General features: G+C 33.8%; 1 protein-coding gene across 1 annotated transcript in view; it reads right to left on the minus strand.

Annotated features, from left to right (window-relative positions):
* Positions 1-972: 972 nt before the first annotated feature.
* The window catches only part of LOC131842077 (hemicentin-1-like), an 86,635-nt gene continuing 75,515 nt past the window's right edge, over positions 973-12,092 (minus strand). Inside the window, exons 5-11 of the mRNA XM_059190563.1 lie at positions 9,970-11,124; positions 9,306-9,883; positions 8,741-8,944; positions 6,268-6,475; positions 4,046-4,426; positions 3,052-3,438; positions 973-2,544 (exon numbers count right to left, since the gene is read on the minus strand). Of these exons, the coding sequence (XP_059046546.1) occupies positions 2,360-2,544; positions 3,052-3,438; positions 4,046-4,426; positions 6,268-6,475; positions 8,741-8,944; positions 9,306-9,883; positions 9,970-11,124 (3,098 nt within the window). The 3' untranslated portion in view covers positions 973-2,359. The remainder of the gene's footprint in view (positions 2,545-3,051; positions 3,439-4,045; positions 4,427-6,267; positions 6,476-8,740; positions 8,945-9,305; positions 9,884-9,969; positions 11,125-12,092) is intronic.

A 12,092-nucleotide genomic window follows, 5' to 3' on the forward strand; every position in this document is an offset into this window, starting at 1 on the left:
ATTTCAGCAATTGTAAGCATTGTGTAGAAAAACAATTAGCTACTATACTAGCGATTACTGTACTAATCGTAGTGTAATAACATTCACGTTATAAGAGATTCAATACTTAACCATTTTATGTTATGTACAAAATATCAATATTTTTTTTAATGAAAATTATTATTTTTCATTGTGATGTGTAACGTCTTAGATAAGTAATTAATGTTAATAATTACAAATGCACGATTGCCATAAACTTCTATGTACTTTTAAATTTGAAAGAATAAAGTTGAAATTGCCTTATAAATTGACACCCACAAATTGATCCATTAATATCATTATTGATTTTTATGAAATTGAGATTCTTCTTATTTTCAAATGTCATGACGATGATTGTTGATTTGCCGATTATGAGAATTCACGAAATTGTAGTACGTAAGGCTTCCTATGTAATTATAATTAAGCCATTGCCATTAATAATATCAGAGTTGTGTGCTGGCATATGTCTGTAGGTAATCCTTTATCCTATAACACCTATAGGACACTATGGACTGGGTATCAAGTATTTGCTATGGTTGCCTCGCACTTGTATTTAAATTCTATGGAGATTCTAGAAAATACTATTCAAGGGACGGTAGTCCATTCAGTAATAGATCGAAATATTAATATAACGTTGTACATTAACCACATTGAATTAAACATACAACTTCTCATATAATTCTATAAGTAGGATTTTACTTGTACGAATATTAATGAAAAAAATGTCAGACCAAGTTCCAACTTAGGTGGCACTGAATTAATCGTCCCTAATTATTAAGATTCACCAGACTAGCCAATTCAATTCAAGACATAAACAATATTAACATCTAATTATTAACTAAACTTCACATTGAATAATTTTTATGAGCTATGTATAAAAAAATAGTAAAATGCAACTCTGAATTAAATTGAGAAATGACATCAGAAATCATAATTTTCCTCGAACAAAATTTTCATAGAAAAATAACAATATAATGAGTTTTTAGAAGCCGTAATAAGATGTGTCAGATTATTAAATTAGAACTAGGTACATAATAATACGAAGTATTATATACTTTGAAGGCAGTGTACACGTTATTACAGATTACTCTTTTTAAAGATCAAAGCTCTCACCGCACCGGCGGTAATAATATAAGTCTTACATTCTGCCCGTTTCCGTATTATAGAAACAAGCAAACTTATCTAAAATAATGTAATCTTAATCTATTACTAATCTATCTATTAATCTCCTAACAATAAAATGGCGCGTATGTGTAAACTATGTACATATATTTTACATTAATTACATTCTCCTATTCATAAGGGGTGAATAGATACAATAGAATTTGTCAATGATCAACCGATCAGTCAATGAATAGCACACATTTTCAATAGAATAACGACATCTGTATTGTATATTTCTAGTGATGTCTATAACATTATTGTGTACTATTCCTGTGAATCTTATAATAAAATATGGTGGTTGAATTCCTAGGTCCATCACTTAGACTCACTAACCTTGCACGCTCCTCTTCACATCGTGTGTCCAGCGACGGCTCCTACTATCACAATTGACATAATAATCACAATGTTTCGGGCAGTTTAACGCAATCACATTGTTAGTAACCCTCGCATATTTAAACGTCCATAATTTATTTTACATGCAATGATGCTTTAACACGTACAGGTACATTAAGTATTCTAATTAAAATTGATCCCATTTATTTGTTATTCTAAATTCTGAATGATACTTAGTTTTTATTCTATCATTAATTCAGATGATATAAAATTTAATAAAGAAAAATGTTAAGTAATCTTTGTGCTAAATTGGTTATGAAATATAAAGTTTATAAATTCTGGTATAATTCGACGAAACAGTTCGTATTGCACCAGATGAAAACAATTATAAATAGACACTTCAATAGTAAAAATAAGTATTAAAGCATCACTGGATGCAAAACAATTGATAATGAAAAAGCATGTAACACTGGTGACCTATATTTATCGATAGATTGCAATTAATTAATTGCGTACAATTTGTATACAAATATATATGTATTATACATGTATGTATATAAATCATATTCCATTAGCTATTGTGTATTTGATAAAGTCCACATAAACATTATTGAAATTGCTATTATATAATTTGTATAAAGTTCTGTTATAGTGTGCTGAAATGGAGGGTTAACAACGTAAATTGAAAATATTCATTCAAGTTCTCTTGGGTGGGAATGCCACGAAGGGCCTAATAGCACCTATCTTCTATATTCTTTCGCGATCCTCGTGCAATCAATAATGCAACTGACGTTGCAGTATTAGACCTATATTTAAAGATAGAAGACAAAACGACGTTTTACATTCACACGATGATTTCTCGTATGACGCGGCGAGAGCGCGAGTTAGGCGTGGAATAGCCGGACTCTAGTGAGTCGTCGTAACTGAGGGAGAGGTGAGGTGGCTTGTCCTCGGGGCCGGCGTCTTCTCCACCGCCGGGGCCGCCGCCGTAGCCCTCGGGGAGCCCGGTCACTTCGTGGTACGAGGGGTCTAGACAGAACGTAACAATATCTCAATATAAATAGTTAAATCAAATATATATGTGGTATGGAATGTTATCTCTTATACTATTTTAGGAATATAGCTATTTATATCTACAATAGAAGTACATAAATGTACAATAGTTATATATAGATTAAAATGATAAGCCATCAACTTATGATGCCGAAATCTTTGATGTGTATGAAATTTACACAATTTCATACACATCACATAATAATTACTCCTGACATTTTAAAATTAGGTACTGTTATAACTAAACTCTATTTGCTTTATAATATACAAATTTATATTCAAATAAATTTAATGTAAGTATTTATGAAAAGTCATATTTCTTTTATTCTACCTCTCAATTCGAAAAGTATAGTCTCTAGAAACTGGGGTGTTGCTCCTTTATGTTTTTATGCCTACTTGAAACTATTCCTAAACAATTAATTTCGAAATATGAAAACAAAGTCTATAGGTGTATATTTAATCATTTTAAAATCATACACTTACCAATGCATGGATCGACATCCATAAGTCTAATGCATGGATCCACGTCCATTCGTTTTTTGGGCTTGTGCACCGAGGCATACGGATCCGAGCAGAAGTCCTGGCGTGAGGGATTCTGACTACCTCGCATGTTGTAGTCAGGAGGAGCAGCCATCTGCCCACCGTGCGGCATAGGGGGGTACGCGGGGTAGTCATCAATAGTACCGTAAGCAGGCTGAGAGATTTGGTCGTAAGCGTAGTTGCTTTGTCTGTCAATAATTTGGTGGCCTGGCATGCCACCCGGATTGTTGGCCGCCAATTTCATTTGCCATAGAGAATCCTGAGAGTTGACACTCCCACCATTATTGCTGTTCGTGTAACTATTTTCCATATTGTACGCCATGTTTACCCCTAAAAATGATAAATGTTGTTAATTGATAGAATCTACTGTAATAACGTAGTAACACGCAATCATGCATGCGGTGACACACATTGTTATAGTCAATTTACCTTCTATGTCGATTCTGATTAGTCCTTCGTGATTTGCAACAGAGAAAATATTTATCATAAAACAATTCATATCGGTTTGTAAAAACATGTTACAATAATTAAATAGTACTTGTATAACGTAACTGCTATTGTCTTGATTCCATTTAAATGTATGAAAATAATATTGTAGGTATTTATAATAGTATATCTATCTATACACGCATGAGGCGAAATACGCGAACAATCCAAAGAAATGGAATATAAGTAAATGGGGACCTATATCAATGTCTTTAGATTACGAAATCTACCTAGATTTGATTTTATTAGTACATAACTTTAATGAATAAGAATGTTACAGAAACTTTTATTGAATAAATTCAATAAAATTAGTATGAATTATCCTTAAAGTAAACCCTTTCGTCATAAAAAAAGACATACGTATATATCCACATAATAACCGAGATGAATCGAGTACCGCTTTATTTCTGAAATTTATTAATATTAAACATAAAATTAAAGTAATACTTACAATCTGTATTTGGTATATTTTGGACAGGATGCCCTTGAACATGTGGAGGCATATGATAAGCATATCCAGAGCTGCCATATACATTCTTTGAATCGTCTATAGATGTGGCAAGATCCATAGAATGTTCTAGAGCTTTGTTCTCCATACCAGTGCTCTGGTAATATGGTGGGGGTGCCTGATTCTGCGGCGCTACCATCGGCGGTCTCATGGATTCCATCTCATAATCTTTGCTGGTTTCCTTTTTGTTTTTGTCATTTAATTTACAATGGCAGAATATGAATAGTAGCGCTAGGAATACGAGGAACACCAGACATGAGACTACGATTGCTATCATCGTGGCTGGTGTGAGAGCGGATGCTTCTTTAATATACGATGGACCAACTGAAAATAAATAAAGATGTTATCTAAATATTATTTTAATGTACACACGTCTAAACTAAATTGTAAAATTTGCTTAGCCATATCATCATTGGAATGAATTTAGTTATCAAAATTATAAATGGAATCCTACAATACCGAAACCAACATTTTTACATGACTGTTTACTCTAATAGATTACTAAGTTTAGGTTCTAAGACCACGACAATATATTGCGGCTAACCAGAGCATAATCCGATGATTCGATAATTAAATGATGGTCACTATTGATCACCAAGTAACCTACCCTGTCAAGTTGACCTCTACTCTAAGCAAGCAAGGTTTCCATATTGGTTAATTTCTACGATGAATAAACTGATTTCCTTCTTATTTTGTCGTCCATTTCAGGTACCTCGTTAAAGTACATAATGAAAGTGGGATGAAAGTATCATCGAGAAAGAAAAATATATTTAGTGATGATAAAGACTGAGGTTTAGAGAGAAATAGGTACTCATATTTCCGTTGAGCCTATTTAAGAAAGTTGAGGGGTAGCAACTAAAGCATTATTGTGTTAGTATGAAAAATAACAGTATTCCCTTTTACACTGAAATACAATTACAGCGACGAGTCATATTAGAACTATTACACTAGTAGAGCTCCATTATATACTCTACGAAAAAAGAAATACAGTATTAATTTGATTATCATTCTATATATCTACATATTTACATGAGAATATGGCCATATCATATTAATATAAATGCGAAGGCGTGTTTATATGTCACTTTATTATTAGGAATAAACGACTGAACGGATCTTAACGCAATTTGACGTGATGATAGATTACATCATGAGAATAAACAGAGTATCTGCTATATATAATAGAAAAATTAAAAAACATTATTTATATTATTAACCGGGTCTTAACACGAATAATTTTATGGCAAATAATATTTACCTCTCGATTTTTAGAATAGGTTGCACTAGGCGTAGAATAATATAAATAATTATATTAAAGACGAAAGTATATAAAAAAAAGTAAAAAGCAGTTATGTTGCGTATGTTTACTGTAATAAATTCTATTCTGTTGTATTCTATTGTAACTGGTGTTGGCAGAGGGTAGGCTAGTCCGGGACAATTCCGACATTATTATGCATGATGTCCTGGGTCCGGTAATTATATACCAAGTAGCCGCGGAATTTCGTTTCAACACCGGCCGTGTGCGCTTTATATTCATAAACCTGGAGGTAACGAGTTGTGTAGGTTAAATTATCTAGTTTCACCCTAACGATATTTTGCAGCTCAAACTATTGTATTCTCATAAGGGGGTATCCATAAATTACGTCAAACGTTAATGAGAGGAGGGAAGGGAGGGGGGGGGGGGCTGACAAACTGTGACATTGTTTTACAAAAGGTGGGATGAGGCACTAAATTTCCTGACGTCACATTTCCAATCTATTGACATAAAAAGTTTTTGAAGAATCTATAATATTTAATGAATTTCAAAATATGATATCACAATATTGTCATAAATATGACGAGAAGGACGGAGAGAAGGCTAAATATAGATTCGTGTGTCGAAATTGATTTGTGATTTGTGACTTATGGTTAATTGTGATATCACTAAAATGGTAACTTCTGTCGTTAACTAACTGATTTCTTTTGTTTATACTATACTTATACTTACAATAACAATACATGTGCTGTAAGTATTCTTATATCTTTAATATAATATGATATAAAGAAATCTGTTGTTCTGAAAGGTAAAGGATCGAATAGATGACGATGCATAAATGTTGCCTGTATTTGTTATAAGTTAATTAAAATTACAAAATAAAACATTGTAAAACTTAGTTAGAACTTACTGTCTGCTTCTGTGTACTCGCTGCAAACCTCTTGATTCACTTTAAGACAAAGCTTCAGCCTGATATGGGGATTCATATCATCCAACGACGGGTCACCAGTATGCCGTCCTGCCATAGTTCGGGCACTCTGTTTATTCGGAATCTCCAACGGCGCTTCCTGCACCATGGCTACCGCTCCCGATAGATGCAGAGGCACTGTGTCCACAACCTTACAACAAAGAACAATTAAATTTTATATTTAAACTTACTGTTGTGAAATTGACATTGCTGTCATGTGACGGTCAATTTGATCATAAGTGGTAACCGTCGCCTATATACATAAACAGGACCTAGGGATATCCGTGGTACATATACGTTGTTATTCTGAAGGACTTATATGTCACACCTCAGTATCCAGTAATACAATCGAAATACATATTATAAAGAAAGCTGATTAGTATCCAACATAAGTGATATAGGTGGACATACTCAACGACATTTATCTAGTAGAATTGGTGTTATGTGTATTAAACAAGTGATAAAAATCCTTACATAAATTCTTTTTGTAAATATATATATATATATACATAATATGCATAGAAAATACTCTGGTCAATATAAATACACTTATGAATACAAATGTTTGTAGCGTGCGAGGATTCGAACCCAAGACCAGTGATAGAGAGACAGTGTGCTAAAACGCTAGACTACAAATGAAAACCGAGGCCGAAATGTATCACTTAAACATGTAAACTCTCTAGCATATTATTGAATTTACAGAGGTAAGGTCACATGAGAAACGCAGAGTAAGGTCTTTAGAAATGACAAAGCATGAGTGTACCACCGCCATATCGTGGCAACTTGATGCACATAATACTATTGATGTATATAGATGATGTCACTTCACAATTTGATTCTTCAGTTCACTTATCATTTCAGTTCCGTAAAATATTATATATATATTTATTCAGTAGAAACACTAAAAAAAGCTTTTAAAGTAGATCAGGTACTTTCCTTTAACATCACAATGAACGCCCTATCGATTGAAGGCCTATATAAACAAGGCAAAGAAAGTGCAATAGGTTAAAAGTTTAATGTGTCTATTTGCACAGATTTATTCATTAAATTTATTCAGGGTATTTATAAGGTAATTTATAACATTGTACTTTTCAAATAAGACATACATATTATATTTAATAAAAATATTTATATTACATAGAACTAAAAATATGATTTCATAAAGAGCGATTTTTTATAATCTGATGTTGCCAAAATCTTTTATGGCCTGGGCAGTACATATACTCGTAAATAACACCGACCACACACGAAATATTGTTTGTCAAGAATTGAAATACATATCACACGGCTGTACAGAGGAATACCTATATCAATTTTAAATCAAATCCTTACAGGATATATTTATAATATATAACCGGATATTGCTTCTATTTATTTACTTGTGTCGCACCTAATTCACATAAGTACAACAGCACCCACAAAAAACGGGTCAGCGTGTTAAATGTAAGTACAGCGGTTCTAAGTTCCCATTATTCAACATCCGTTTTCGTGCTTCTAACAGTTTACATAAGTATTTTTACTTTAAGTAGAATAAATATTACGTGACTGTACCGGGCAGCAGTATTTATCCGCTATCCATCATACACTATGATATGCATTACATACATTACATTTGAATGTTACATTATAGTACGCTGCAAGTCTGTTACCTATTCTAGAGTAATGTGGAGACTTCAAAGAGATGGGATTGTTAGTATTGAGAACTATTACTCCATTGTTACCAATGTACTATAGGTTCGTTGTCACAACAATCCCTTGAAGTATGACCTATCTATATAGTAGGTTATTCTCCAAACGGTTTCCACAAGCTTGTTCTAATTGATTGAATATTAACGTAAACGTGTGGAGCTAGAAAGTTGTTATCTTATATTATATTAAGTTTATCAATTAAGAAAATAATGAATATAAGCAGGATTGCGCGGTAAAATATAGTAATGTATATGGTAAATCTAACCATGTTGAAAAAAAAACAAGAATACATCGTAAACATAAAGAACATGAGTGTACACGCATATTGTATGACAGGTTCATATAAGTGGATCGATTTAATAACTAATTACTAAGAATATTATGGAATGTAATTTTTTATTGTAATTTTGATAAAATCATATTTAAGGTGATTTTGAAAATATGATATTCTAATTGCATTTCCATTAATGCTCCCCAGTGTCCTATTACTGTCATATCTAAATCTGTGTATAATGTCACGGAAAAACGTTATTTGACAAAATATCAATATGAAAATAATTGTACCTATTTATTAAAATGTGTACGTATATATATTTGGATAATACGGAAGAGATAAATGAGCATGATAATGAAATAAATGAAAATATTGGATTCGTAGATTAATAACTTATTACTAATGCCGTTTTTCTATATCTGAACAGTTAGAATCGAATATCATTAATATTACCTGCCAACCGGCGGCGCCTCCGATTCCGTTGAGCCCTTCAGCCACCCCTATCAAGGCGAGGCAGGTGGGGCCCACGCTGAATGCTATTGTCCTAGTGCTAGGGTCGTAGGTCACTTGCTCTGGAGCGGCAATCTTGTCCACTTTCGTAGTCACCGTAATTTCGTTTGAATAATTACTCTGACCTTTCGTGTTAACTGCTTTCACCTGAAGTTTAAATATTCACTTAGACAAAATCCGCAGCATCTATCAATATTACGCCACAGTGCACAATAAAGCGTGCTCAAAGCCACAACAAACTGCACAAAAGAAAACAAGATATATTTCAAAGTAGCCCGGTTGATTTACCTTGAAAACAAATTTCAGTTGCTGTCGGTAGCAATAACAAATAGAAAATAAAAGTATGTTAATGAAGTGTTTAACACTATGTTAATCATAATGTATATATATAATGTTGTAGTATATTGGTAACTGTTTCTAAATAATACATGAATGAACTGGTAATTAAAAAAATTTAAACTTTTTCAACCACATAATCATAAAATTCTGCTGTAAGAGTTATTTTTACCTTGAAAGTAAAGGAATTGTGTTGTTCGAGCCGAGTGACGTTACAAGGATTGGAGCGACCACAATCATATTCCATCCAATCGTATTCTGTATGCTCAGTAGCGCAATGCTCGCCACCACCACCTGAGTTTATCCCCCTAACCATCACGCGACGGTATCTCACAAAGTATTTTGTACTCGACAAGCCACCATCAAATCCGGATTCCCACTTTAAAGTTACATATGATGGACCTATTTTTTCACTTCCTAGATCTCGAGGCGTTTCCGGAGCACCTTTCGGCTGCAACCGTGTCTGCGGTCGTATACTTCCAAGAGAATTTTTTACTTTGCAGTAATAATCGCCGAAGTCTTGAGGTTTCACACCTTTTATTTTCAAAATACTCAAATATGAATCATTGTTGTCAGTGGTCGTATTTATATCGTAGTGCCCATCGGAGGACATTTGCAATGGGGAGGTGTTTGATCCGTAGAACCATTGAAATTCTGGTTTCGGATACGCTTGCACTCTGCAGAATATTTCAGCCATTTCCGCTATGTCATATGCTACTTTTCTTTGCGGTCGGATCGCTATAGGTTCGTCTGCAAAGAAAAATAAAAGAGTTAAACAAGAAACAAAAGAAAATTTGTTAAATAAAATCTATGTGAAATAATGCTAATAAACTTACGTTCGATTCGAAGATGAACAGTAGATTCAACTTTCTTAACTTCATTCTCAAATGAGCATGTATATATTCCTCTGTCATCTGGCAGTAGGTCATTCGTATTAGGTCGTGTCTTGCCGTAAAATTTAAGCATACTCTGTACATTATATACTGAATTTCTGCCCTCAGTTATATCAGTCTTTATCTCGTATAAATCGGTATCAAGTTTAATTTCGTTATTATCTTTAAGCCATTTAACAATGGGACGTGGCTTACCAAGTGCACTACACGACACAGAAAAATCAGGCTCACCTGCCCGCTTAGTCATGTGAGGTTGAAGTTTCGATTGAAACCTTGGTGGTTGATGTACTTGGAGAGTAACAGAAGCCATTTCGCTATGTCCTAGTTCATTTGTGGCCTGACAACGATACACTCCTTCGCTGCCGAGGTGAGCACTGGGAATTGTGTACTTACTACCAGTTGCAAGCACATTTGGTTTCGAATCAACATTACCGACATCAAGAAACCAGCGATATTGAGGAGCTGGCCAACCTGGTGGTTTTGCGCTACATGTAAGCGTTACCCCAGATCCCTCTTGTGCCACAGGTCGGTCAGGGCTGATATGTGCGCGACCAGGTTTGTGTCGAACTAATACTGCAACAGAGGCACTACTGGCTCGTTCAACACGTTTACCTGTACTAGTAGATATATCATTCACTGCTTTGCAGATATAGGTGCCCGCCATATCTGCATTCACCCTAGTCAATAATAGAGTGTTACCATTTTGACGAAATTCTGGTTTTCCTTCCATAGTCCATTCAATAGAAGTAGGTTTTGGATTTGCAGATACATCGCATCTAATTTCGACAGTGCCATCTTCTTCAGCTTCATAAGTCTTAGATTCAACTGTAACGGTTGGGGGGAATAGTACATCTAAATATATATCTTTTTCACCCTGTGAACCTAATCCATTATCAGCGCTACATGTATATTTGCCAGCATCTTGAACAGTGACACCTTGGATCGCGTGAGTAAACGAATTCGAAATATATTTGCCGTTTCTCGTCCATCTTACAGTATTCACCTTAGGCTTTGCATCTACTTTGCATTCTAAAGTTGCAGTTCCATCGATTTCAACTCGTAATGGGTTTTCAGGGCCGACATCGACACGGGGAAAGTCTACAAAAAATAATAAATTATCAGTTAAAACATAAAATTATTAATTTTAACTTAGGTAAGAAGTTAAATACGATTTGTAGTACTTTAAGAATTTATAAACTTTTTTGGTTTCTTGTCTAGTGTAATATAACTGGAGGTACATTTTACCTGTACAATAATAATATACTGCACGTGCCTGTAAGGATAGATAAATGTTTGGATATTCTATTTTACATGGCAAGAATAAACCAACACTTTCTTCCTCGTTTGTTTATTTGGTGAGCGATGTACTGGTAGGAAACGGATATGTGCGTTCTACATACGACAGAAGGCATACCAATAATAATTTTGTTTACAGCATGTGTCAGAATAACAGCAACCAGTGTCCGTTCATGTTTCGTTTTACCAAATGGGGTCGAATGCTCAATTTTAAAATACTCTATGATTCAGTTACGTAATTCAAACAAATTGTAAATATATTTATGTTATTCATAATAGATATCTCTATATGTTGATAGTGCATACATACAAACTAATTATTAATTTAAATAATTACACCAAAATTAAAATTCCAACATAACGTACTGGCCTAGTTAGACTGTAATATTCTTATTTACCAATTAATCATCCAAATAGTACAACGACAGCGACACGACAATTTGTATCACAATTAATAAAAATTAAGAAATGACGGTAGTCATGACTATTATCACAGACGGGAAAGCAGTCATCTTCAAACCTCGACGTCATGAAGAACGCAATACATTACAATTAAGCTGTACCTACAATAAATATATTAAAATTTGTTCTTATTATAATTAAAATGTTTCTGGCCGGCATGTAAGACTGAATTGCCACTGTAATACATAATTCAGACGTAAAATGGATAGTAAAATTTTATGAGAAGAGCAACGTTATAAAAATTAATATATTTGTACGCTGGACACAACAGAATTATATGACATGAATTTGCTTATCGTGATCAGTGG

Source organism: Achroia grisella, unplaced genomic scaffold (assembly GCF_030625045.1).
Source record: "Achroia grisella isolate CSIRO2021 unplaced genomic scaffold, CSIRO_AGI_Agris_v1 utg204, whole genome shotgun sequence".
Classification (NCBI taxonomy): Eukaryota; Metazoa; Arthropoda; class Insecta; order Lepidoptera; family Pyralidae; genus Achroia; species Achroia grisella.